Raw genomic sequence first — 25,299 nt, forward strand, 5'->3', positions numbered from 1 at the left:
CGATTGCTGTAAATCACTTATTTGACCTGCCATTTGATCTATCGGTTAAATATACAACTTATCGAGAATAGATCATTTTAACCTCGAATTTCACCAGAGTTAAATGATTTTAATACGCAATATTATCAAAACAGATAATAATTTAATTGCGAATAGTTCGCCACCAGATAGTTTTAACTTCCAATTAACCAAACAAAAACTGTCTTTTTGTAGCTTTGCCTTTCACAATAAAGTGAACCAAAACCAAATAAGTAAATTTAAGATTCTAACAAAGCAGTGTCTAAGGGAAGATTCTGAACGTCCCCCATTTCGGTAACAGTATCTTCGTCCATGATATAACTAACTATGAATTTAAAACAAATATCGTCTTGATGAGATTCATTCGCAAGAAGCATTATTTGAGTAATGGCTGCTGGCGGCAGAAAAGGGTTAAAAGCCGGTAGATCTGTCGAAGAAGGAGGTAGAAGCCTGAGTTTACAGCCCTAGAGGAAAGGTGAATGTCTAAACAGTAAAATCTGGACATGTTTATGGGGCTTCAGCCATGAAATTCATAATATACAACAAAGATAAATTTTTATAAGTACAATTTTATCTCGAATAGAAATAAAGACCTCCTTCCATTAAAACATGCACTCATGTATTCCAGATTGTGAATTGTAAATATTGATATCTTCATTTTAGTTAATTTTGTAAAATTTATAAAACGTCAAATTAATACTATTAATTTATTATTTTTGTAATTACTATCTCTCTTTATATTTTTTCACATCTTACAATTTTTTACATCACAACGTAGAAACATAAATAGGCCAGAATAATCTCAAAATATTGGACTAACTTCAACTCTATTTGAAAAATGTTAACTGAGAAGTGAGGAAAATATAAAAATGATGATGAGATAATAAAAGATAATTTTAAATTGAGCAATAGGAGCAGAATTTGCTATCCTCACTAAAAATCATGAGAAGCTTAAATACTAAATACAAGAAATTAAAATTACTACTGCCTTTCTCTTACTATCTAAGTTTTGTCATTTCCACAATTCAACAATTTTTTGAGTACAAATTCTTACCTTTGGGACAACAGCCTGCAATAAATAATTGCTCAAAGGCAGTTCATTTCTACTAATCGTAGTAACCACATAAACAGTCACTGATGCCTGGGGAGCATCTGCTGCCTTATGTAAAAGTACTGACAGCCCATTCTTATCATCTAAAGCTACAATTGACTTCTGAGAACTCGGTTTGATGTCCTCCAACTTAATTGTAATATCTTTCAACTTAACTGGCATATTTCCATCTAAAAAAAGTTAGTTATTAATCCTTAGCTGAAACGTCATTATACAAAAAACTACCTCTTTTAATGTCATTTTTGTTAGATTCTAATGCTTGCATTTTTTCAATTAATTTTTCCCCCACGCTGTTTTTCTCTTCAGTTAAGTCAACTAAACAATCATCTGTACTATCCACCTGACTTAAATTATCATCAGATTTAGAGCTGCAGGGAATCATGTCCGGATTTGCCGACTTGGGAGTCTCCAATAAATAGTTAAGATCTAGTTTTGAAGAATCGGAGATATGTCCGTTGTTTTGGGACTTTTTCGTTTCATTGACCTTCGTCAGGAGATTCATAGGAATTTTCTCTTGGGTGCTAATGAAATTCGTTATTGCTTGATTACTGCCAGAATTATAATTTACGGTTAAAACCTACCGATAATTTGACAAAGATAGATTCTCCTTTAATAGATGCTCGCTGAGAACATCAAGGTCTTCCAAAGCTTTAAATTTTTTATCTTTTTCCTTTTCCCTGTCCTTTGTTTTGTTTTCTATAAATTAATTTGTGACAAAAAGCGTTACATAAGTTTTCCAAAGTACCTGAATTATTAGACACTGCCACTGGTTTTAAAATATCAGAATCCTGTGAAGTATCACTACCTAATCCCGAAAACACATCACAAAGAACATCGACCGGCGATTTTGATGTACTGCTGACTTGACTGATTTGACTACTACCATTATAGCTACCCAGAAAATGAAAATAATAAGTAAAAAATTAGTTCTTAAGACTCACAATACAAAGAAAACCAAAATCAACATTAAGATGACCTTACCTACAAGAACAGTCATCTGTGCTACTTTTTGACTCCCTAAATTGATCCATATGGATCAGTGAAGTAGATCCTACATTAACAGACTGTTGATCCAGTTCCAAAAGAGATGCCAGATTGCTTTTTGAATAATCTAATTTTGAATTTAATACTATCTCACTATATTTGTTTAAACACTCAGACACCTCATCCATAGTTTTTAACAAGGACTCTACAATACACAATTTGATTAAAGTGGAATTTTTTAAAAATGTAAATTACCTAATATATCTACTGGCCAGCTTTCATCAGAACTGGCCATAGACTTTAAATTGGGCTTGAACCTAACCAAATTGTCATGCAACTCGCCCATCAAATCCAGTTCATTTTTTGTAGTGTCTCCTTCCCGGAATGACCCTATCATTTCATTTAAAAGTTTCATATTGTTTTGGACAGATTCTAACTCTGTGAGAGTTTTACTTTTTAAATCTGCCAGTTTCTCATCCTAGACAAGTCAGTTTTTTAGTTAAAAAAAAAAGTTTAAAAGTAGGGCAAAGTACCTCTTTCACCATGCTTTTAATGAGCCAGTTGGCTGCTTGAATATCCTCAGGATCTTTGCTTTGTAATAATTTCCTTAAAATGTTTGATTTCTCCTCGTCATGAAAAATTGAATTGCCTATTCTCTTTTTAGATTCATAGCCTGAGAACAATATAACTTTTTGAGAATATTGTTCATTAATTAAGTGTTTAAAACATAAAAGAAATGCTCTAAAAAAAAATAAAACTATTACATTCATGCAATAAAAAATAATAAATTTAAGAATAGTGAATACAAAGCTATTGCTACTATCAAGCATTGAAATCTAATGTTTTTCTCTTCCTCACCTAAAGCTTCTTCAGGAATGTTTGGATTAGGTATTTCACGAATCACCCCCTGTTTTCTTAACATATCAAAAGCTTCTTTAATCTTAACTTCTTTGGGATAATCTAATGTCCAAAGATACAATAATTGCAACACCCTCTGTTTCACAGAAAGTGGCGTTCTGGAGCCCAAATATTTTGGAGAAACAAGTTTTATCATTTCATTTAAGAATCTGATAAATATAAAAAAAATCAAGGTAGACACTATATAGTTTAAAAAAAAAAATGATGGTTTAAAATGTAGAATTTTGATAACCTGAAAAAGTCAGAAAATCCTCAAAAGGATTATGAGTTTAATCTGAATCTTGGGTTGAACATTTTTACAAATTTAGATTTGAAGATTTTTGTAAACTTACCTAAATTTACCCACTTCATTTTGAAAATTGACTCCACATTTGGACATGCACGAATCCAGCACATTTAAAGTGGCCAAAACTTCTTTCTCAGAACCTACAGGTAATCTTGTAGCAATTACTTTAACCCCTAAGGAAGCACCATCTCGTTCTTTGTTTATTAAAGCAAAGAATGCGTTTAAGGCTGCAGTATCCACATTTGAATTGTTAGGATTTGTTGTCCTTACTAACAAGGAAAGAGAAAAATGAAATGTATTTTTTGTGAGGTATTTTAGGTCCTTTGAGGAATAAGGAAACTTATAATTTATGAATGAAAGGACATTGGTTGACACTTACGCAAAAGGGATTCCAAACTTATTTGTGTTACATTAGCCATTGTTAAGAACTAATGACTATTTAAAGAAAAGGAATGACTTAAGTTTATTTTGTTGATTTTTATAAATTATAAACAAATCACATAAACAATCAATCTGCGCAAATTTATCACCTAAAGTGTCACATTAATTTAAGCACTTTCCAATCGGCACATTGCTCTGATAAGAACGATGAAAGTATATATTTAGCTTTTTTCAACGTTTGCTAGAAAAGAGATAGAATGATACCAAAGGGCGGACAAAGAGTTCTACGTACATTTAAAAGTATCTAACTACATCTTTCTACCTTACACCCTAGCATTATAATAGAAAAAGAGAATATATGACGTTATTTTACATCAAGGTACAGAAGAATTGGCAATATTAATCGAAAATATCTATTATTAAAATCAATTTAATCCGTCTGGAAGATCACAACGAACGATTGGAAGTCACCATTCTCAGAAAAGACTCATTGCTCAACTTTTCTGTTTCTGGATTATTTAAATAATAATATCCAATTTTTTTATCCTAATATCGATATAGCTAATATTTGGCGATATTGTTATACAGCTATGAGGTTTATTCTAACCTATAAATTCTGTTATTCCTGTACCCTGAGATGTTTTTTTATTTTTATTTAAAAAGGGTGCGGAAAGTAAAAGGCACTCAGGAAAACTCTTTTCTTCCAATTGAACCAAGAATTCGAAAATAAGGGACCGTTTTTATAATATTACTAAAATGTACAAAAATTATTTATTTCCTATTCTCATTTTGTTATTAAATTTGTGATATTAGGTAGTTCTTTCAGCAACTATTCTTTCTAAAAATAACATCCCTTCAATAACAATGAGCTCCTTAAAAGTACAAGAAAATAGCTACAAAAACTCTGAAAGTTGGACCGACGACTTACCAGTCTGCAAAAACACTGGCATTGGCTTCTCCACCAACCAAATTTATCGGGAAGATGGCCAACCCCAAGAGGAACACCCCTATGAAGACTGCAGTTCCCATTTTCGGTTCAGCAACGATTTTTATTGGTATGCAGTATTTGACGGACATGAAGGCAAAAGAGCTGCTGATTTCTGTTCCCAAAGAATGATTGTTGAAGTCTATTTCTCCCAAATCAATGAGAAACAGTCGGATGAGGAAGTGCGTGAACTAATGAGGCAAGCCTTCTCAACTGTTGAGACTGGCTACATGGAAACTCTTGGAGACACACTAGCTGAGAGAACTAGCTTGTGGGATGATTATCAAATTCCTGATGGAATGAATAGTTATGAGGCTTATAAGAAATCACCTGCTCTAATGGAAAAAATCAAAAGCTTGAACTGTCAGCTTGCTTCAGGATCTGCAGCTGCTGTGTCTCTGATTTACAAAAATAAGTTGTATGTAGGCAATGTTGGGAATTGCAGGGTGTTGTTGTGTCAAACTGATGCAAACTCAGTTTTGAAAGTAGTGCAATTGAGCATTGATCATGACTTAAAAAATGAGGATGAACTTTTGAGATTATCGCAAATTGGAATAAATTCTAAATTATTGAGGCTCAGTAAGCGATTAATTTTGTGTATGAAAACCGCTTAGATTTCTCTTTAGGTTCACGTCTGGGTAACCAAGAAAATACTCGCTGCTTAGGCAATTATGCAGTTAAAGGTGGCTATAAAGAGTTTGATGATCTTGCAAGTGCATCCCAGGAGCCTATAATAGCTGAACCTGATATTCATGGAGGTATTATTTTGGATGAATCCTGCAGATTTTTACTGCTTATGACTGCAGGGCTTTATAAATGTGTTGAAGAAGCTATTAGTCCTGATCAAGTTAATAAGTATATTGCTCAATGTGTTGTTGAACAGGTAAGATAAATTTTATTTATTTATTTATAATAACAAAATATTTATAGTTTCGAGAGCAAGCCACATTAACTGGGGTTGCTCAAGCAGTGGTGGACAAAGTGGTGCGTCTGCATCATGACTGGTTTATGTCCAATTCAATGAATTTTTCTTGTACTCCAAAAAGGGAAGATATTACATTGGTTTTGAGAAATTTCAATTTCCCAATGCCAAATGGAATAAAATCACCCACCAAACCCACAGTACAATTTAATCCAGCTATAGTGGCCAATGAGATAAGTGATAGCAATTATTCATCCCAAAATACTCTCACAAATGTGAATACTAATAGCACTGTAAGTAGAACTAATACAACAAGCAGTTCTGATGCCAAGTCAGGGTTAGAAGATGAAATAGGACCTGATCAAAAAATATCTGCTCATGTTGACTTCAATGAGTTTTATAGAAATTTTGAAAAAGCCAAGAGAGCTGGTACTTTACCTAGTTGTTTGTTGTAAGTTTATAAGCTGTATATTTATACCCCATTATTACAAAATATAATATAATTTATTGGAATAAACTGTTAGAAATTATGCATGTTTTTTTCTCCATAACATTATTAAATTTAATTAGAGTTAGTTTGGATAAATTTTCACTTAATTCATTAATTTTAATGCAAACATTTGGTACACTGCTCCAATATTTGCCACAAGCAATCTTTTCAACGGTGTAAGAATTTCCATGAAATCCCCCTTGAGTCCAAGTGGTCACAAGATTAGTTAGTATAATGGCAACATTATGTTCTACAGCAATGTATCGTAAAATGTTTGCCAAATGGTTCAGAATGTTATTATTCTCATCACGGTCTGTGGAACTTGCAAAAAGCACTGACAAGGAATGGATTACTATCACCCTTAAAGACAAACCCTGTTCTAGCTCTTGTTTTATTGCAAACATTGCACTTATTAATTCATACTTATCTGTTATATGTCTTATTAGAATTCTATTGAGCAGAAGCAATGTTTGCTCCTAAAATAGTACATTAAAATTGTATGTTTGGGATGGGGTGAAATAGAGTGTAAATTTACCTCTGTTTTAATTTGGGAAAGTTTTGTTCTCATACATTTTGCCGAGAAGTCTCTTTTTGTGTCTAGAAAATAAACTACATTTTCACTATTATTGGCACATAGAACATGTGCTAAAATTGTGAGAATGAGTTCAAGCTTTTTGGAATCTGCAGGACCACATATTTCATAAATTGTCCCTGTTAATAGCCCTCCTTTTAATAGTTCATCAAGGCTAAAAATATATTACATAGGTAAAAATAAATTGGTACGTTTTTTAACAGTTGCTACTTAGTGATTCCTGTTGAAATTAAAGCAGAATTAGACAATATTTTGTGGTAGCGCGTAAGAGCGTTAATGGGTGGAGCAGAAAAATGTTTAGCCACATATTTTTTTATTTCAATTATTTCCTAAAATATAGGTGCCAATAGGTATAAACAAGGAACAGTTTAAGTGTACTTACTGGGTAAGTGAGTGAGGTATATCTTTCTAAAGCTTTATTTTCAGTTTTGAGAAAATCTAAAACTGTGTGAATGTCTCGTTTTTTCAATAATTGTATATTGTTTTCTGTAAGTAATCGATGAGTGTTTGTAGTTAACATTGTTTTATTCAATTTCAATTTGTTTACATTAGAAACCACATAATGTAATACTGAATAATAATTAACAAAATAAATACACTAATAAAATCTAACCTCAACACTTTTTGAGATTTAGATGGTCACATTGTGCTAAAATGGTGAATGCGCTCAGCCAAACGCCATCTAGCAGGAGATCGTAAAAACTCCCATTAAAATAAGAAATCTGATGTGAGTAGAAGAAAAACTGCCCTGCAAGGCAATTATGAGCTTGATTACTTGATGTTAGATGGTACTAGTACGGATTCACCTGGTGCATTCGCCAAGCCGGTGAAATTAGTTATATATTTTAGAATTCTAACCTCACTATTCTGTTTTGAAATTTCTAGTTCCCAAGCAGCCAGAACCTCTTTTATCAAAATATTCTGGTTTTCCCCCGTTAAAAAACTAAAATATTAACAAGAAATAAAATGGTTGTTAGACAATACAATGAGGAACTTAAGTACTTGGAAAAAATAACTGACCACAGTTGGCGCATAAAAAAGGGTTTTCAACCCAACATGAATGTCGAGGGAATATTTTACGTTAATCAGACCTTAGAAAAACTGATGCTGGATGAGCTTCGCAATGCTTGCAGGCCTGGCATGGTTGGAGGCTTCCTTCCTGGTGTAAAACAGGTAGTACTGAACTGCAGACATATCACTCCTTGTCATTACTTATTGACCTAATGTCTAAGATTGCAAATGTAGCTGCACTTCCTGGGATTGTTGGCAAGTCAGTGGGGTTGCCAGATATTCATTCAGGGTACGGATTTGCAATTGGGAACATGGCAGCATTTGACATCAATGACCCTAATTCTATAGTAAGTCCTGGAGGGGTAGGTTTCGATATTAATTGTGGAGTAAGGTAAGAGAAGGTGGCACTGTAGATTTTGAGGTAATTGTGGGTTTACATTTGAAGGTTACTGAGGACTAACCTGTTTAAAGGGGATGTGTTGCCTGTTAAGGAACAGCTTGCTCAGAGTTTATTTGATCACATTCCTGTAGGTGTAGGATCCAAAGGTACAAATAATGATTAATGTATTTGTGTGGGTACAGGAGTGCAACTTTTCAATTAATTCATGCAGAGTGATGGAAAAAGGGAGATAGGATTTATCTAGGGTTTATTTATTTTACATAGAGCATAAATCAAAATCCATTCATACAATTAACAGATACAGGGTGGGTTATTTAGGTATGTTCAATATTGCTCTCTTCCAAATAGGAATGTTTATAAAATAACATTTTTGGAAACTTTTAATATGTGATAAAGGCTTTGATAAATTGTTTCTGGTTTGCATTTTTTTATCTCTACCATACAGACTAATTTTTATCCCAAGATGACATTTTACATTCAAAATATCAATAAAACAGTAAATGTATACATGCTAAGAAAACATGGATTTACTTGTTTAGCTAAAATCATTTGACATAACAGCACTTTTGTTCCATATTAATAGCTCTAGTAACTGAGATGCTGTTAAATCATGTGTACAGAGTGCACCACCCTGACCATTGAAAAATGTTAACCTGTTATAATGATGAGGCGGTATATTTTGGAATATTTTTCTTTGGTTTTGATAATATTTTTTTTGCTCATGCTTTGTGGTATCAAAAGATAATAATTGAAATAAATTAGGTATTATACCAATGAATGCAAAAGATTTGGAAGAAGCATTGGAAATGGGTATGGATTGGTCTTTAAGAGAAGGTTACATTTGGGCTGAAGATAAGGAACACTGTGAAGAATATGGGAGGATGTTGAATGCTGATCCATCTAAAGTCAGCACGAGAGCTAAAAAAAGAGGTTTACCTCAGGTAAAGTTGACTCAAACTTGACTATATTCTCAATTATTTTTTTCTTTATTGTTAGTTGGGAACTTTGGGAGCAGGCAATCATTATGCAGAAATCCAAGTGGTGGATGAAATTTACGACAAATTTGCCGCCTGCAAAATGGGAATTGAGGATGTGGGTCAAGTGTGCGTTATGATCCATTCGGGTACAATTTTTTATTGTAATTTATAGGTTAATTATAGGCATTTATGTTTCAAGGAAGTCGAGGTTTTGGACATCAAGTAGCCACCGACGCGCTAGTGCAGATGGAGAAAGCAATGAAGCGGGACAATATAGAAACCAACGACCGGCAACTGGCATGTGCCAGAATCAATTCTGTGGAAGGACAAGATTACTTGAAATCCATGGCTGCAGCGGCCAATTTTGCTTGGGTCAATAGGAGCTCCATGACGTTTTTGTGTCGACAGGTATCCACTTAAATTTTCTTTAAATTTCATACATACATTTTTGGTTTTAGGCGTTTGCAAAACAGTTTAACTCGGCCCCTGATGATTTGGATATGCATGTGATTTATGATGTTTCTCATAACATAGCTAAAGTGGAAGAACATATTGTAGATGGCAAACAGAAAACGCTTTTAGTTCATAGAAAGGTAACCAAGAGCTGATTCAACTCAGTTTTCTTGTATATACTTTAAGTTAAAAAGTTAAATTATCTTTTCAATTTGACAAACTTTTTAAATCTCTAGATATATTTTCTCTCCATTCCTTCGTTTTTTAGGGATCCACAAGAGCATTTCCCCCTCACCATCCATTAATTCCTGTCGATTACCAGTTGACCGGGCAACCTGTATTAATCGGTGGTACTATGGGCACTTGTAGTTACGTTCTTACCGGTACCGAACAAGGGATGTTGGAAACTTTTGGGTCTACATGTCACGGTGCTGTAAGTAACAATGATTCTGCAACTTCACACTGGTTTCAGTTCATTAAGTTCTATAGAATATTTCTCTCAAGATGACTAAAAAAAATATTCAAAAATGTTTAACAATAAAATCCTTACGTTTTCTAGAAAGTCGTGGAATTGTATTAGTTTTATGTTTCTGTTTTAAACGATTTTTTTTATTTATGTCTGTTTTTTCTTTACGTTTGTTAACACAAAATCAATTTATGAGGGGTAATTAACAGATTTTTATAGTCATAAGTCAGTTTTAATTATTAAGCTGCCTTAAATTGTTACGTAGTATACGGAGATAAGAAAGTTATTTTAGAATTTTCCCTTTAATCTAACCTAAATATGAATATTTTCGATTAAGGGACGAGCACTCAGTAGAGCCAAATCTCGCCGAAACATCGAATATACCGAAGTTCTACAGAAAATGACGCAGATGGGCATTTCAATCCGAGTTGCTTCCCCGAAGTTGGTGATGGAAGAAGCTCCGGAATCATATAAGAACGTGACTGATGTGGTGAATACGTGTCATGCAGCGGGAATATCTAAGAAAGCTATCAAACTGAAACCAATTGCTGTTATTAAAGGATAGATGAAGTCTTCGAATTAACTGATGTACTGACTTAAGCAGAAGTGCTTTTTTGATCTATATCAGGAGGATTAGAGATTTGATTTTTTTTAAATTATAGTATTTTTTGTATTTTTTTGTTTTTTTTTTCGTTCAGTATTTCTGTTTTATGTGGATACTTAATTTAATACACATACCGATGTGATTATACTGATTACCTTAATTTCGATATTAATCAAGCAATAAGAGATTAACATTATACATATTTCAATATATATATTGAGTGATTTTTCTTCCTTAATCCAATCTTCCTAATTAAATTAACTATCTAACAATTTGTCTTAAATTCGACAAAAAACTTACCAGGGCCGTATTTAGGGAAAAAAATGGATCATTCTTAAGCGAAATGTCGAAATAAAATCAAGACTTTGATACTGAAACTTATAAAAACTGCAATAGATGAATGGTTTTAATTATTTTCTGACGCTTATTGTAACTTAGGCAAAAAAATTAATTCTAAAATTTCGGTGTTTTCGAAATAACTGAAAAAGCAAAAATAATTTTTTAGATCTCTTTGCTTTGTGAAACTATTCCCTTGAATACCTAACTTTTCTCCCATTGAACGAAATCGATATCTATTATCATTTGCAAGATCCCCATGCTGGACATCCTTATCTTAAATGCATTGTAGAGGCCGACATTGTTGCGTCCTCTAATATATGCTTGGCCTTCTCTAATTGCTTTATTAGCTGGCCTATCTTCTCCCTAAATATATAATAAATATATAATAAATATATAATAAATGGGACAATTTCAGACACTTCACACCAAGTTGTGTAGATGTCACAAACGAAATTAATTCGACAGCAACGCTATTCTTATGGAACGATTCAAGTGCCAATTGTGGCTCAGTTAAACCGACTTTTGAATCATAATTGTACACTAAGCCTTAGGGATTCATCAAGTTAAGGCAAGACGCATTTGAAAATTGATTTCGTTACCTATGTTATCCTTCCATTTGTTTTGAGCTTAATCTATATCTGACAAAACCCATCTATTGTCACTCATCAGTCGGTTTTAGGACTTTTTTCGAAAATAAATTAAAAAAACATGAGTATCAAAATCATATTCCCCAAGTGCTTAGCGCGAAATCTAAACGAAAACATAGTGATCGAAGTTCCAAGCGATCTCATCCAGGAATCAGGATATTTAATCGTTAGACGACAAGGAAAGAAGTTAGTAACCCAACAACTCCCTGATTATTGGGGTCACGACTTATCCAATTCTGGAAATGCACCCCATATTCTTTTTGCGGATTGCGGAAGATTCAATTGTGGAATTCCAAGTTCTAGTGAAAAGGAAGAGATTAATAAATCTTACAGTCCTGCAAAGACGTTTTCTAGAAGTGCAGCTCGGAATTCCTATGGAGGAGGGGCGACTGATAAGACGTACTCACGAGGTAAAACCTTTCGTGCGGCTAAACCTGATCATCTAAGACAAACTCAGCACTCTGTCAAAAGTAGCTATTTAAGTTCAGAAGGGAGTTGTCCATGTCCTCCAAAATCAACTGTAGACTCTTCAATGTTCGATGCTTCCTGCAGAATCTTTCCTTCAGGTGCGACCAGCTGCTTCAGGGAATTTCCGAAGGATTTCAGGAGACCTCAAACCGCTAATACAACAAGAAATGCGACTCCAAACACAACTTTTACGCCTTGCAGTCAAACTGTGCCCAGAGGGGTAGGCTACCCTAGGGGTCCTGGATTTCATGACCCCAATCAAACATTTTCTAGAGCTTCAGGAAAACAGAGCTGTTCCAGATATAGATATGATGACAAATCTCATGATGCGAGATTTCATCCTTGGGCTTCCAGATATGAAAGGAGTATGATTGCTTTGGAAGATTCTTCTGTGGATATAACACCAGACATCATTCAGTCTCCTAATGAACAAAGTGCTTGTGGGCCTGGGGTGGCTACTCAGCCACCTATGAGTCGAACAATGCCAAGACCAGCCAATCAAACTTTTGCTCCCGGTTTTGCAGCTAATCGCACAATGCCCAGAGTAGGAAATCAAACTTTTCTAGTAAATCTTCCTCGATCGCTCACAGATTCGCTCCAAACCTCATCAAACGCAGCACCTAGAACTGGTCGATCTAGACCTGATCACGATACCTTTTCTCGGTCAGCCAACAGAAGTCGATTCAAAGGGAGTTATTCATCTGGATGTGGACATTGTTATTCCGGCAGCAAAGATACTTCTATTCCATACTTGCCCTCTGATCGGTCCTACGAAGAGAGATTTCGCCCGTATGATTCCAGCATCCAAAGAACATGGTCTAGTTTACAAGATTCCTCCGATGATATGATGTTCGCGTTTGGAGGACCTATGAATATGTCTCAAGAGGGGAAATATAACGTGATTAAGCATATGAGCGAACTATCTGCTGAGGAATCCAAATTGGATGAATGTGCATGCACCCTGGAGCCTTTTGAGAGTATTGTGTCTCATACGTCTCCGGATGTATAATGATTTTCCATCACATCCTCATGTAATTAAGAATTCTTTTGAGGAAAATTGAATAATTTATGATTATAAGACAGGGGAATATATTGTGATTTTAAGGCGGCGTTCGTTACTTTGCTTGAATCATATTAAAGAAAAGAATTATTCTTGGATAATATTTTTTTATGCTTTAATAGAATATATTCATTAATAACTACTGCTTAAGCATTTGCTCAGCTTCTTTGCATCAACATTAATGATTATCGCCGACTCGTCAATTTTGTTATCACTACTAGATCCTTCATTCTCTTCACCTAATTAGATGGAAAAAATTGTGCGATGCCTTGAATGAGGATATACTGGTATGGCATACCAGATAATCCTAACGAAACGACATCCGATAATTTACCCAAGTTAGGGAAGAAACAGTGAATAAGCTGATAAGCACCCTGCTGCTGTATTCCGTACCTCCCCATATGCTCATAGATAAGACTGGAAAGCTTCTTGAAAAGTTACCGAAGAAAAAACAAAAGATATAGATGCAAATACAGAAGTTCCATGATTAATGTGTTATAGCCTAAAAGTGTGTTGCCGAAGCAATTGTAAGTTAAAAACGTCTAGTGAACATAAATCCAAACTTAAACGCAATCAAGCTATAAGCATTTTAGTTTATTAAATGATTTCAAATTTAAAAGTGAAACCACAGCTGATAACTTCATATAGCTGCTTGGCCAGCATGATAGCCAGATTTAAATCCTATCAATTTTCTTTGTGCATGACTGAAAAGTCTCGTTTATCTCCTAAAAACAAAGTTTGTGCTGATTCAGAGACATCTTCCAGTTTGATGGGAGCTCAAATTTGTATCCAGGAATTGAGTGGGCATTTTCAACAATTAATAAAATAAAATACTTCTTTTGTGACTAGGTTTTAGATGATGGTTAATTTAATAATAAATTATGTTTATTTATTGATAAACTGTGTTTTATTAATAAACCATGCTTATTGATAAGCTACGCATTATGATAATAAATAATCCCAATCCATAGCCACCCTAGTTTTTTAATTAAAAATTAACTAAAAATAATTAAAAGATGCTAAAATACTTGTAGCTCGGTTACGATTGAGTTTACTGCATATATTCACTAGACACATTTTTTACTTAAAATTATCTCGGTAACAGTCTTAAGCTATGGTAGATACGTTACGGGACACCCTGTATGCGTCTCACCTTTAAGACTAATTGTGCTTTTTCTTAATTTAGAATTTAGACGCACTCACAAGAAGAGATTGGTCGGGTGTGGAATTCTTTGATATACTTGCAATTATTAAATTTAAATCTTTAATAGATGAACTAGGTACTTCTTTCTTTTTTCATGCTATGAGCCATCTACAGTTCGGTCTCCGAGCTGGCACATCCTCTGTCGATGCTATTAAATGCGTTAAGTCATTTATAAAGTTAAGCAGAAAGGATACAAGAATGTGGAGAACGTCTTTAACTCTACTCCATGGGATAAAATAATAGCGACAGTGGAAAAAACTAGAATCAACAGATATGAATATTCTGCTTGATATGATCAAAAGTTGCCTCTCAGAACTAAATATCTCTCTCACTTATGGAGGTGTTTGGCATAGTTGTCTTACCACTTTTAATTCATTAAAACCTAAGCATTTCTTCTGGATATCTGGAATCATAAGAAAATTCTTAATCCTGAAGTTGCATCTGGTTTTATCAGAGTATGGAAATTTCTTTGGTATTCGAGTTTAAAGTTGAAGAGCCGAGACTTAGCCTCACATTTACCAATCTAAGCTAGATTTCAGTCGGAGATTTCAAGAAACTTCCTTAAAACCTAAAACATTTCTATTGCATGCATGGAATCATTAGGTATGCTCTTTTTCGAAGTTGAAGCTGTTTATGCTAAAATATTAAAGATATTTTTGAAAGTTGAGCCTAAGATCTGTATGGTGAGTTTCAACTTCCAGTTGGGAAATCTGAACTAGACCCAATCCAGAAATTTCCAGAAACTAACTAAAACCTCAAAATATTCTTCAGCCTTCTCATCTTTAACATCGCAACTCCTTAGGTATGCCAAAATACTAGAGATATCTTTCGGATTCAAGACTGAGATTGTAATGCTGAGTCTCGACCTCAAGTTGATAAATCTGGACTAGACTCAATCCAACAATTTTCAGAAACTACCTAAAAAAAATTCTTCTGCACGCTTGCAACCACCAGACATTCCCATTTTCGAAGTTGCAACTGGGCATGCCAAAATATCGGAGATATCTTTAGAATTCGAGTCTCATGTTGCGATGCTGAGTCTCAGCCTCAAGTTGAAAAAGGCGGAGTCAGCTCAATTCGTAATTTTCGAGGAACTCTTCAAAGCTCCCCATTTACCTAAGGGGAAATTCTATCAGGGAGCGATGAGGTTTATGGTTTTGATAATGAATCAACTCAAATTCACATAACTGTGGTGATATGTTCAAATACGATACTTACACAAATTTTCTTTCGTAAGCTTACGAGATAATGGTAATTCAACTTAAAGTTGCAACAGGTAAACAAATCAAAAATTCAGTCAACAACGGTCTAATATCCCATAGACTTTGGAATTATCTCTTGTTAAATGCTAAGGGCTTAGTCATAGTGGCATGAGAAAGGACAAAATCAACAAGCCAATGCAAATAAATCATTTGCACTATCAGAATTCAACAGAATGACTAGAAATGGAAACAAGTATAAAAGTAGAAAATTGGAGGAGAATTTTAGTTAGTTCTTGACTACTCCTTGGAAGCCAAAAGTTGAGTCAACCTTATGGGTTCAGCGACTTCAACAATTATTTATCAGGGTGATAAGTAGGTGTGCCATTGACGATAGATTTGAAGCTTCGTCTTGGTTTGCCTGCTTAACATTACGATAAATCGAATCAACCATCCTAAGGTAAGACTGGCATAATACTTTTACGTACGATTATTAAGTGTTTTGTATCTACATTTTTTGCGACTTTTTGACTAAAGCCAGTGGTTAAATTTTAAGTAGATCTGCTATTGGTGATGGTTCCGATATTTCACCTTGGCAGCTCTGCTTAATATTTACCATGCCATCAACCCCCAGCGATCGTGATTAATCTGACCGTTGACCCATAACAACTACCTCTGGGAGGCCCTTAATTCGTATTTCCTAATTTCCCCATGTTACTCAGCGTTTTATAGGGGTGACCGGATAAGGTAATAATTGCCTCGCTTTGGATGTTACAAGCTTGATTTTTAGTTTGGATTGTAAATCTTCGCAGAAAAACGTGCCACCACTGCTTTAAACGAGCACGAATAGGACAGTAAACGCTAAGGAATTTACTCAACTTTATTATAAATTTTCTTTCCGAACATAGTGTCAGTCAATTCGTGTACAAGTTCCATAAAAGCTGGCACACAGTCGGAATCGTCAAATAAATGCTTTGAAACATCATTAATTTATTTACGCTCGCAGAGGGAATTACATAAGGACGCAGAGTGGTGGTGAATATAGTTAAGGTGACACGGTGATATGTGCCATCACAAAAACGACAGCATACCCGACAATAGAATAATAACTTGCACAAAGGAAACAATCTCTCAATTTAACTTAAATTAACGTAGGGATGTGGGCTTCGCATATAAACCCAATTGAGGCTGATTAGCGGACAGTTGGCATGTAGTCGTGTGTGTATGTGGCCTGTTTCGGGGACGATTCCAGTTGTGGATATTAAAAAGGTATGATTTGTTTGTATTTTTCGTGGTAAGACCGTTAAATATTGTTTTAATTGTGAAAGGAGGCCCTCATTAGGGGGCGGGGTTCGTTTGGGGTAGAGCTAGGCGAGAAGAATTCAGGTCCGGAGGTGTAGAAAGGTAGATTTGTTTATAGTGAAAGTTAAACTGAACTCAGATTGGGACTACCATGTCTCATCAGAGCTAGGCAACGAGAAGTTCTATGGGTACCTATGTGATCCGTAAACTGGAACGTGTTCCTAATCAAAACTTTTACTTCACAGTTCCCCAGCCCTATATGTATAGAGGGTGTTTTTAAAAGGCCTGTACAAAATTCTACTACAGATTTTTAAGGTGGAAACATGACGATTTAACCCAATTTATCTGGTGCAAAAGTGGACGATTTCCAAAATACAGGGGTTCAAAGTGAAGATTCAAAAAGAGGAAAAAAATTAATTGCTTCGTTGGTAATGCTACTATCTGCACAAAATGTCGTATCGGGGGGGTTTTAGGGGCAGAAAATCAGAATCGGTTTATATTTTTGATGTACATTGTAGGGGTCGCTGACAGCGCTAGGTGAACTCTCTTCAGAGGGACATAAGTTTCTTTACCACCCGGTATAAAATTTATCTATGACTAAATTTCCGTTTTCCTATATGTTTTATGAAAAAAAGATATTTTGGTATAAGTCTCTACGGGCATTCCTTCTTGAGATATTTGAAGTTTAAAATTCGAAGTAACTTTAAAATATATATTTATTCGTACAGTACAGCAAAATAAATAATAAAAATAGCCAAATAAAAACATGAAGATTTAAAAAAAGTGATAAGAATTAAAGATGAATTGGATATTTTGATTTTTTTTTTGTTTTAACTGTACGAATAAGTATGTACTTTTAATTTTCAAGACACTCGACGAACTTTAAACTTCAAATATTTCAAGAAGTACTGTCTACAGGAATTTATACCAAGATACCTTTTTTTCATAAAACATGTAGGAAAATATAAATTTAGTCATAAATAAATTTTATACCGGATGATAAAAAAATTATGCTCCTTTAAAGTGAGTTCACCTAGCGCTGACAGCATCTTCTACAATATGCATCGAAAATGTAAACGGTTTCTCATTTCTCGTCCCTAAAAACTTCTCGTTGCGACATTTTGTCCATAGAGTAACATTACAAACGAAACAATTAATTTTTTTCCTTTTTTCAATCTTCATTTTAATGTCCCGTATTTTGAAAATGGTCTACTTTTAGACTAAAGTAAATCGAGTTAAATTCTCATGTTTTCGCCTCAGAAATCTGTAGCCGAATTTTGTAAAGACTTTTCAGAGACACCCTGTATATCCGTCCCTATTTGCTATAATTTTTAAGACATGCACGTAATGCATCTACAAAGGGAATTTTGTATTAGTCCACTTCTAGTGATCCCCGACGTGCGCCTTTTTTTGGCACTCTTGCTTCACATTCGAGGGCGTATTTATGCAGCAAATTGCTGTTATCCAATCCTAGTAATAACTACCTTTTGTTTTCTACAAGTGAATAAAAACTAACATAAAATACGTACTGTATATGAAGCGAGAAGGGAGAGTTAGCTTAAACAACCAATTATTGGATTTTTATTGCTTCCTCTTTCGCGGTTTTTACCCCACGCACAAGGACGTCCTGTGGGATTAAACGCAAAACATGTAACTGCCCATCCCTGGTACCCCCCCATTTGTTCCTGTGCTTCCGTTGTTGTGATATCACACAAGAGATTGCATCTGAGGGGTTAAATGAGGAGAAACCGCAATCTTTTGGTAATATCTAGTGTTTTTTAAGTACCATTGCGTTTGAGAAGATCTCTCTACGACTATAAGAGCAAAACCCATAGTTCTTTTTCTATGACTTTGTTCACAAAGAGCTGGGTGTTTTCTAAGTGTACCCTTATTGCCGTGATAGTAGAGTAAACCTACCTAACTTCAGCTTATTGATTTATTCAACTAAAATTAACCTAAAGTAATTGAAACTCTGAAACAAATTTTCTAAAATTACTTGTTGTTACCCATAATTGGTCGAAATTTTCCTTTTCTCGCGTTGCACCCCGCCTTGGCGGGATTTTGGAGTAGATAGATATACCTCAAGTTAGAGTTAACTCATACCTGGTAGTTTTAAGATTTTGGGAACATTTGACTAGCTAACTATAACAATACTTTCTTTTCCTAAATTCTGTAGATTTTTCACGCCTATTGCCCTAACGATTTACCGGAATCTTCAAGTATTATTTAGCAAAATACCTTCACTTCCAATATTATTCTATAGATCTTTCTTTCCATGTTGCTGAACATCGCTACTACTTATAGCGATGCAAATTTTCAATGCAGCAAGTTGAATCTAATTTCCTGACTTCGTAAACACCTCCTGCGCATAAAAACCCTGTAAATGAATACGATATGTTCATGAATGCTTCAAACAATCGTACGTAGCACTTACCAGCTTGGTTATATCTAAAGCTTGATTGTATACCCTTATTTTCAACTAGACTAAGGTATGGGTGTATCTGTGTCTAACCACCTTAGCAGGTCAAGTATGATGCTTCTCTTCTCATATTTTATCCCGAGCTACCCCAATTCACTTTCTATGACTAACAATGTCGTGTTCATTCAACCCAAAAGCGGCTCTATTATTCCCAGAGAGAGTGGGTAATTATTATCTATTTAAAGCTTTTAGTACTTTTATCGTAATTAAAAGTAATGATTAATGCGACTTCCACGCTACGTGGATTAACTCGCTTACAACCATGTGTAGTGTTTGGTGCATGAGATTACTCAGGGTTTAATCATATTTATTACTTCGTGGCTAATGGAAAAATATTTCTAAGACACATGGATATTTGACATGAAGTCAGAAATAATACTGCAGAGGTTGTAGGACTCTGTACCTTGTGGCTTGAATTGATAATTTCCTTACAACACTCGACACTAAAATTCTTACAATTTCAGAGATAGAATTTCAATGGCAGGGTGAGACTAATTTTGGGACACATCGTATACAATGCGGTAAGGAGACTGACTTCGAGACTGCTTCTCCAAAATCAAGCGGGTAATATTGCCTAATACATTCCTTTTTAGAAGGAAAAAACCATTTTCAATTATTTTTTCAGAAATTATTAGAGATCAATATATCAAATTATATCAATAAAAAAATCGAATATATTACTGTAATCAGCTAAAAGAGACCTATCGAATGAACCATTAATATACAGGGTGGTCCAATAAAGAAGAAATATATTAGAATTGAAAAACTGCTAAGGATAGAAAAATTTCGAACGCCCCATTGAATTTTAGCTTAAAATCTCTAAAATATTGCCATTTGATCTTTTCTCCTATCTTCTTTAATACCCGAGGTAAGACACGCCATGTCCAAATGGTAGATTTTTTTCAACGCGCTCTATATATACGAAACAAATGAAATTAGCCTTGAAACAGTCACACCATAAAATTTCACTTAGACCGAAAATGAGCAGTCAGATTTTTATTCACTTACTACCATTTTACCTAGATTACATAAACACATTAAAAAAGTATCAGCCTGCAGAAAGTCATTCAAAAAGAAACTTTTTGCCACATTAAATAGAGTACATAACGTAAAACCACTGTACCTGTATATTTAAAGTTAGCAGGAGACTCCGATGAAATATTTTTTTCCAGAAACATACCTTTTTCTTTTAAGAATTTTGAAGTTCAAAGATAAATTTTAAACGAATTTTGTATAAAAAATTGTTTGACATCTCTCTCTTTTAACCAAAAAAGCTCATATAAACCCTGACTGGAGGTACCTTGTTACCTAACTACGCGATATTTCAAGATTCGAGAGTTTTCCGGTTTTTGCTTTATTGCCCCCAGTTTTTTAACAAATTTTTTGCTTAAATTTGGAGAACAGAACGCTTATTATTTCCTACATTTTCAGTCATGCCAACTTCTCAAAAAAAAAAAAATAAAGTAATAGGAGATGATATAATTTCAAGGACAAAGGCACCTTTTACCTTCGAACTTTTTTGTGAGACGCCACTGTCCGTTAAAAAAATTAATTCTTTTCCAAAAACCGGGTTTTTAAAATGGTCTAATAGGCCGTAACTATAACACGAATAATTTGTTTTTGTTTTGATAATTCGTTAATTATACCTGAACTTGTGTCTACATGTGATTATGAAAATAAATAAAACGAAAATAGAAAAATTCTTAAAAATTAATCACGTCAACAAATTAATCGGATAACGAGGTATTCACGAATATATGTTTATGTGAACTATTTTGCTAATCATGCATAGATTCACCCCCTTAAATACATACTATTATGAAACACTCTGTACAATGTAGTGAATGAGCAAAATTTTTTAATAAAAGTTGGTAGAGAATTTCTTAATTTTGCTATTTGTAGTAAATTTGTGGAATATTATGTCAAACCATGGCAAAAGTCAGTCATAGATTAAGCAGTAAATTTCATTAAAAGTTTATGCTCATCCACTCTTTTTGCTGTTTCTTTTAAAGTAGTTGAAATATCAAACAAATTTTTATACAAAAGTTATTAACAATTTATCGAACTTCAAAATTCTGAAAAGAAAAAGAATATTTCTGAGAAAAATATTCTGCGGGCGTCGCGACGCCCAGCGTCGTTTGCTAAATTTAACTGTATAGATCATCCGTTTTGCCTTATGCACTAATGTACACATGTGCAACTAAGATCTTTTTCCCCCATACTGTCAGTCACAAAACGTTGTGCAGGCTCTAGAGCATTGCTTAGTATACAGGGTGTCCCAAATTCAAAGCACATCTCAGAGTACTTTGTGGGGTAACAAATTGCATAATTCTCTTGTAATTTAATTCACAGACTGAACACTTATGGTTCAGAGATTCCAATATGGCATGAGTTCTGAAACGCACTTCATGTACGCTTTTTTGCTCTTCATGTACGCTGTATGTACAGGGTGGCGCTTTTTCGATTAATTTATGGGGCGTTGGCAAATTGACAATAGATAGATGAAACACGATTGCACGTTCTCGGGTCCAGTTTCACGACTAACTTTATTCGTTTTTGATATACAGGGACTTTTGAGATATTTTTCACTTGGAAATGGCGCCGTTTCAGTTATTATAGAAGATAGAGCAAACATATATTATGGGATATTTTGAACGATCTTGGCAATAGCTTTCACGAGCAAATAAATGTATATTGTTTATATTTGCTTCGATGATTTACATATGTTGTTTATTGTGGCTTTTCGGTTTTCAGAATTGATGTTTACTAAAGAAATTATTTGCAGATTTAGATATTTAAACCACGTTTTCAATTTTTTTTCTGTGTAAAAATCTACCTCAGAGGATTTATAAATCATGAAAATCTACATTATACTTTTTTCTTAGGCCTTCTTTTCTACCGCTACAAACCTTTCTACACTATGCCACTGGCCGCTAACTTCCCGTTTTTCTCTTTAATATGTTTTTTATCCCTGTTACTCTTTTCAAGCAACTTGGAAAAAACTTGGAAATACTCCATAAATGCCTCAAATGGCATGGAGGATTCATGTTGCATGAAATCAGCTAACAATAGCGTACTCTAAAAGAGTTTGGGCTAGAAAACCATTTTTAACAAAACGTCGTTAAGTATTGCAAATTTTCATAAGCTCATAATGCGTGATTATTGACAATAACCTCGCAGCAGGCGGTGAACCATAAACGTAGGGCGTTGATTAGGCTATTTGCTATTTATCATGAAACGTCTGACTGACTACAGATAGGAGATGAAGTGATCCCAGACATGCCTGTGATATTATAACGCCTCCTTGGTTTTTTTTAATGGTCACACTTTATTAGTTACTTTTCCTATCGATAGTAACAATCCTCTTACACAAAGTTCCTTTAATTTAACTTCATCCCGTGGTTTCTTTAAGCCATATTTAAACCTTAAATGCACATAATTTTCATAACTAAACAGATGAACTAAACAACGAGAACATAAATATAATATCTCGTCGGATTTCATTCAATTAAGCAAAAGCCGGAAATTAAATTAAGACATAATACCAATAGACATACAGACTTCATGTGCTAAATATGTTTTAAATCAGGCATTGTATGGTAGTACCCGCATCATAACTGAGTTTAATGGGGATTTCCGAAATACTTTTTTGTATTTTTATGGGAAAATAATATTGAGCGGTTTATAAGGACGTATTTACAAAATTAAAGACCCCGATATAAGCAATCTTCGAGTTTTGGATAAAAATGTTTGTGTATTGACTGTTATAGCCATGTTTAAACAACTGGAACAATCATAAGATAGTTAACGTCGTTGCTCAACTGATATTTTTGAAAGATAAAGTGGTTTGTTTCATGAACTGATATGGTAAAGGGCGCATGCCAATCTATTTGAAGAAAATTTATACACTTTTGCTATCTCTTTGCCATTTTCAATCTGGGCGTGTTTAACAATATTATATTATTATTAACTGCTAATTAAAAAGTGAACATTTCTCTGTAGATACCCAGAATATATTCTTTTATTCAACGACGTTCAATAAGTAATTACATCGGCGCCCATGCTATCAGTTGACCCTCGACCCCGCTGATACCCTGACCCCCAATATGGTAGACATAGCATACACATGCCAGTAAGTGGATGTTTACTGTGAACCACTTTCAGTGTGGGGCTTTTCTGGCAATTCGGAAAAATTCATCCAGACATCTTGCAGGTTCCCCGATGCGCAATCATTTGGACAGCAGGTAGTACCACATACCGAATAAGCAGATGTTCTAAACGATCCTTTTATTAGTTGGCCGTTAATGAACTACATGCTTTCGTCACTGAAAAGGCATGTGAGTCGTTATTTATTGAGCTTTCTGGAAAATGCAAACAACCAGTGGCGCAGGAGAAATAACGTTGTTAAGGTGAGTATTTTATTAATGAAATTGTATATATAGATATTCACTTATGTTAACTAATACTTGATTTTTGCACTCACTTTTGTATAGGGTTCTTAACCTGTGAGGAAAAAAAATTACCGGTAAGATTAAAGTCAAGACGTCCGTTCATTAATTCATATCAGGGTCGACTTAGTTGACCTCTTTTAATAAACCGAAAGTGTTAATGGAACCCAGTGGGATACTAATAAACGTTCGGTTTTTGTATAGTCTTTGATTAAATTTTCGGTGATGAAGTCATTTTTCTTGGTTGGGCTTTATTAGGGGAAAGCGAAATCTATATTCAAACCTTATCGTAAAAAAATCTTAAAGCAGAAACAATGATTTTAAATAATCTACCCCTAACGAAGGGAGGCAAAAAAAAATGCCAAAGGGGAGATTAGAATTAGTCAAAAGTCTTTCAAATCTTGAGGTGGGACATTCAATCTCTGCATACTACAAAAAGTAGATGTACATTCCAATTAGATTTAAAAAATGATATAACGTTTTGTGTACCTCACCGCTCCAAAAGATCCCCAAATCTAAAATATAATTTTTTAGTTCCAATAGAGATAGATAAATCTTTTTAGATTAAGGGATATTTTGTAGTATTCAAAGATTGTATTTCATTCTTTAGAATTTTTAAGGGTTTTTCCCTAAATCCCCCTTTGCCCTATGTCCAGTTGTATGAAAATCGATATTACGGATTATTTAAAAAATAAAGGAAATAAAGTGCTAGTGCTGATTTAAATTAATCATGAATTAAATAATAATAATAGTAATAATATAATAAAACAATAATGATAATATAAAAATAATAAAATTTACGTAAAAAAATAGAATCTAAAGTCATTTTTCAGTTTTCCTTTCAACCAAGGAAGAAATCGGATTTTTTTGTATTTCAAACTTATCGTTCAGCATTATCAGCACACCTTTGCATTCATTTAACCATCTCCCTATCTTTTATAGTTATAAACATGGTATGCTAGTTCAATCAATGTATACTGTATGTAACGAAAGATTTGAAAGAATCTTCACCGAACTGTATTTGGGGTTGTAACATTATGTGTCGTTAAAAAATTGTATTTTATGTAACTCGTATTATAATGCGGGATTTCGTTTCGCTTATTTGACCATGTAATAGTTCTCAGCAGCTCAATAGTGCACCAATACACTATAATAATGCTGAATTAAAAATAAGCGAAAACGAGGAGAAAATGAGAAATCTAAGTGAAGTTCAAAACAGAAAACTATTAACAGAATTAAGTAAAAGAAAAGAAAATCAAGTAAAATTTATATTCATGTCGATGAAATGGAGCATTCCCATTATTTGGGTTATTGCCTGTGATAACTGCACATTTATATATATTTTTTATTTTATTTTTAGGTACTATTACACATCTCAATTCTATCCTGTTACTAAGTACTAGTGCCGCAGGAGGGTATTTGATCTCCTGCTGCTCAAGTGCTTATCAATAGGTATTGAAACTTGTCAGAAGGACGTTCCAAAAAGACTTAGCCGCAATAAGAACAAATCAACTAATATAGAAAATAGTGACTATATTTTTTTATTAAAAATGAT

General features: G+C 34.1%; 4 protein-coding genes across 5 annotated transcripts in view; 2 read left to right on the forward strand and 2 right to left on the reverse strand.

Moving 5' to 3' along the window:
• The window catches only part of RtcB (RtcB RNA ligase), a 208,235-nt gene extending 197,600 nt beyond the window's left edge, over positions 1 to 10,635 (forward strand). Inside the window, exons 2-10 of the mRNA XM_066396944.1 lie at positions 7,581 to 7,860; positions 7,920 to 8,089; positions 8,144 to 8,244; positions 8,861 to 9,039; positions 9,095 to 9,221; positions 9,275 to 9,483; positions 9,534 to 9,668; positions 9,797 to 9,961; positions 10,332 to 10,635. Coding sequence (XP_066253041.1) covers positions 7,654 to 7,860; positions 7,920 to 8,089; positions 8,144 to 8,244; positions 8,861 to 9,039; positions 9,095 to 9,221; positions 9,275 to 9,483; positions 9,534 to 9,668; positions 9,797 to 9,961; positions 10,332 to 10,559 — 1,521 coding nt within the window. The 5' untranslated portion in view covers positions 7,581 to 7,653 and the 3' untranslated portion in view covers positions 10,560 to 10,635. The remainder of the gene's footprint in view (positions 1 to 7,580; positions 7,861 to 7,919; positions 8,090 to 8,143; positions 8,245 to 8,860; positions 9,040 to 9,094; positions 9,222 to 9,274; positions 9,484 to 9,533; positions 9,669 to 9,796; positions 9,962 to 10,331) is intronic.
• Gga (ADP-ribosylation factor-binding protein Gga) lies at positions 258 to 3,789 on the reverse strand. Of its 2 annotated transcripts, none has more exons than XM_066397120.1 (11): positions 3,697 to 3,789; positions 3,364 to 3,586; positions 2,972 to 3,180; positions 2,647 to 2,852; positions 2,369 to 2,591; positions 2,111 to 2,318; positions 1,875 to 2,020; positions 1,711 to 1,825; positions 1,355 to 1,650; positions 1,073 to 1,299; positions 258 to 482 (listed from the first exon to the last, which is right to left on the reverse strand). In XM_066397120.1, exons 1-11 carry the CDS (start codon positions 3,734 to 3,736, stop codon positions 258 to 260), a joined length of 2,118 nt encoding a protein of 705 aa, XP_066253217.1. In that variant the 5' UTR covers positions 3,737 to 3,789. The 2 variants fall into 2 exon arrangements, with proteins under 2 accessions (XP_066253217.1, XP_066253218.1); XM_066397121.1 differs by having other exon boundaries at positions 2,647 to 2,786; positions 3,697 to 3,754.
• On the forward strand, positions 4,250 to 6,134 carry LOC136413407 (TGF-beta-activated kinase 1 and MAP3K7-binding protein 1-like). Its single transcript, XM_066396945.1, has 3 exons — positions 4,250 to 5,262; positions 5,310 to 5,566; positions 5,614 to 6,134. The coding sequence occupies exons 1-3, from the start codon at positions 4,563 to 4,565 to the stop codon at positions 6,058 to 6,060; spliced, it is 1,404 nt and encodes a 467-aa protein (XP_066253042.1). The 5' UTR covers positions 4,250 to 4,562; the 3' UTR covers positions 6,061 to 6,134.
• On the reverse strand, positions 6,088 to 7,274 carry LOC136413410 (DNA repair protein RAD51 homolog 4-like). Its single transcript, XM_066396948.1, has 4 exons — positions 7,070 to 7,274; positions 6,898 to 7,016; positions 6,631 to 6,841; positions 6,088 to 6,571 (listed from the first exon to the last, which is right to left on the reverse strand). The coding sequence occupies exons 1-4, from the start codon at positions 7,205 to 7,207 to the stop codon at positions 6,110 to 6,112; spliced, it is 930 nt and encodes a 309-aa protein (XP_066253045.1). The 5' UTR covers positions 7,208 to 7,274; the 3' UTR covers positions 6,088 to 6,109.
• Positions 10,636 to 25,299: the final 14,664 nt, after the last annotated feature.

The sequence above is a fragment of the Euwallacea similis genome, chromosome 14 (genome assembly GCF_039881205.1).
Source record: "Euwallacea similis isolate ESF13 chromosome 14, ESF131.1, whole genome shotgun sequence".
NCBI lineage: Eukaryota > Metazoa > Arthropoda > Insecta > Coleoptera > Curculionidae > Euwallacea > Euwallacea similis.

Coding starts and splice junctions, on each gene's coding strand:
- Gga (XM_066397120.1), bottom strand. CDS start 3,736: ATGGCTAATGTAACACAAATAAGTTTGGAATCCCTTTTGC. Junction 2,592..2,646: donor TTAAAAGCATGGTGAAAGAG/GTACTTTGCCCT, acceptor TGACTTGTCTAG/GATGAGAAACTGGCAGATTT. Junction 1,651..1,710: donor CTATCTTTGTCAAATTATCG/GTAGGTTTTAAC, acceptor GAATTTCATTAG/CACCCAAGAGAAAATTCCTA.
- LOC136413407 (XM_066396945.1), top strand. CDS start 4,563: ATGAGCTCCTTAAAAGTACAAGAAAATAGCTACAAAAACTCTGAAAGT. Junction 5,263..5,309: donor TTCTAAATTATTGAGGCTCA/GTAAGCGATTAA, acceptor ATTTCTCTTTAG/GTTCACGTCTGGGTAACCAA. Junction 5,567..5,613: donor CTCAATGTGTTGTTGAACAG/GTAAGATAAATT, acceptor AAATATTTATAG/TTTCGAGAGCAAGCCACATT.
- LOC136413410 (XM_066396948.1), bottom strand. CDS start 7,207: ATGTTAACTACAAACACTCATCGATTACTTACAGAAAACAATATACAA. Junction 7,017..7,069: donor ATACCTCACTCACTTACCCA/GTAAGTACACTT, acceptor CCTATATTTTAG/GAAATAATTGAAATAAAAAA. Junction 6,842..6,897: donor ATTTCAACAGGAATCACTAA/GTAGCAACTGTT, acceptor ATATATTTTTAG/CCTTGATGAACTATTAAAAG.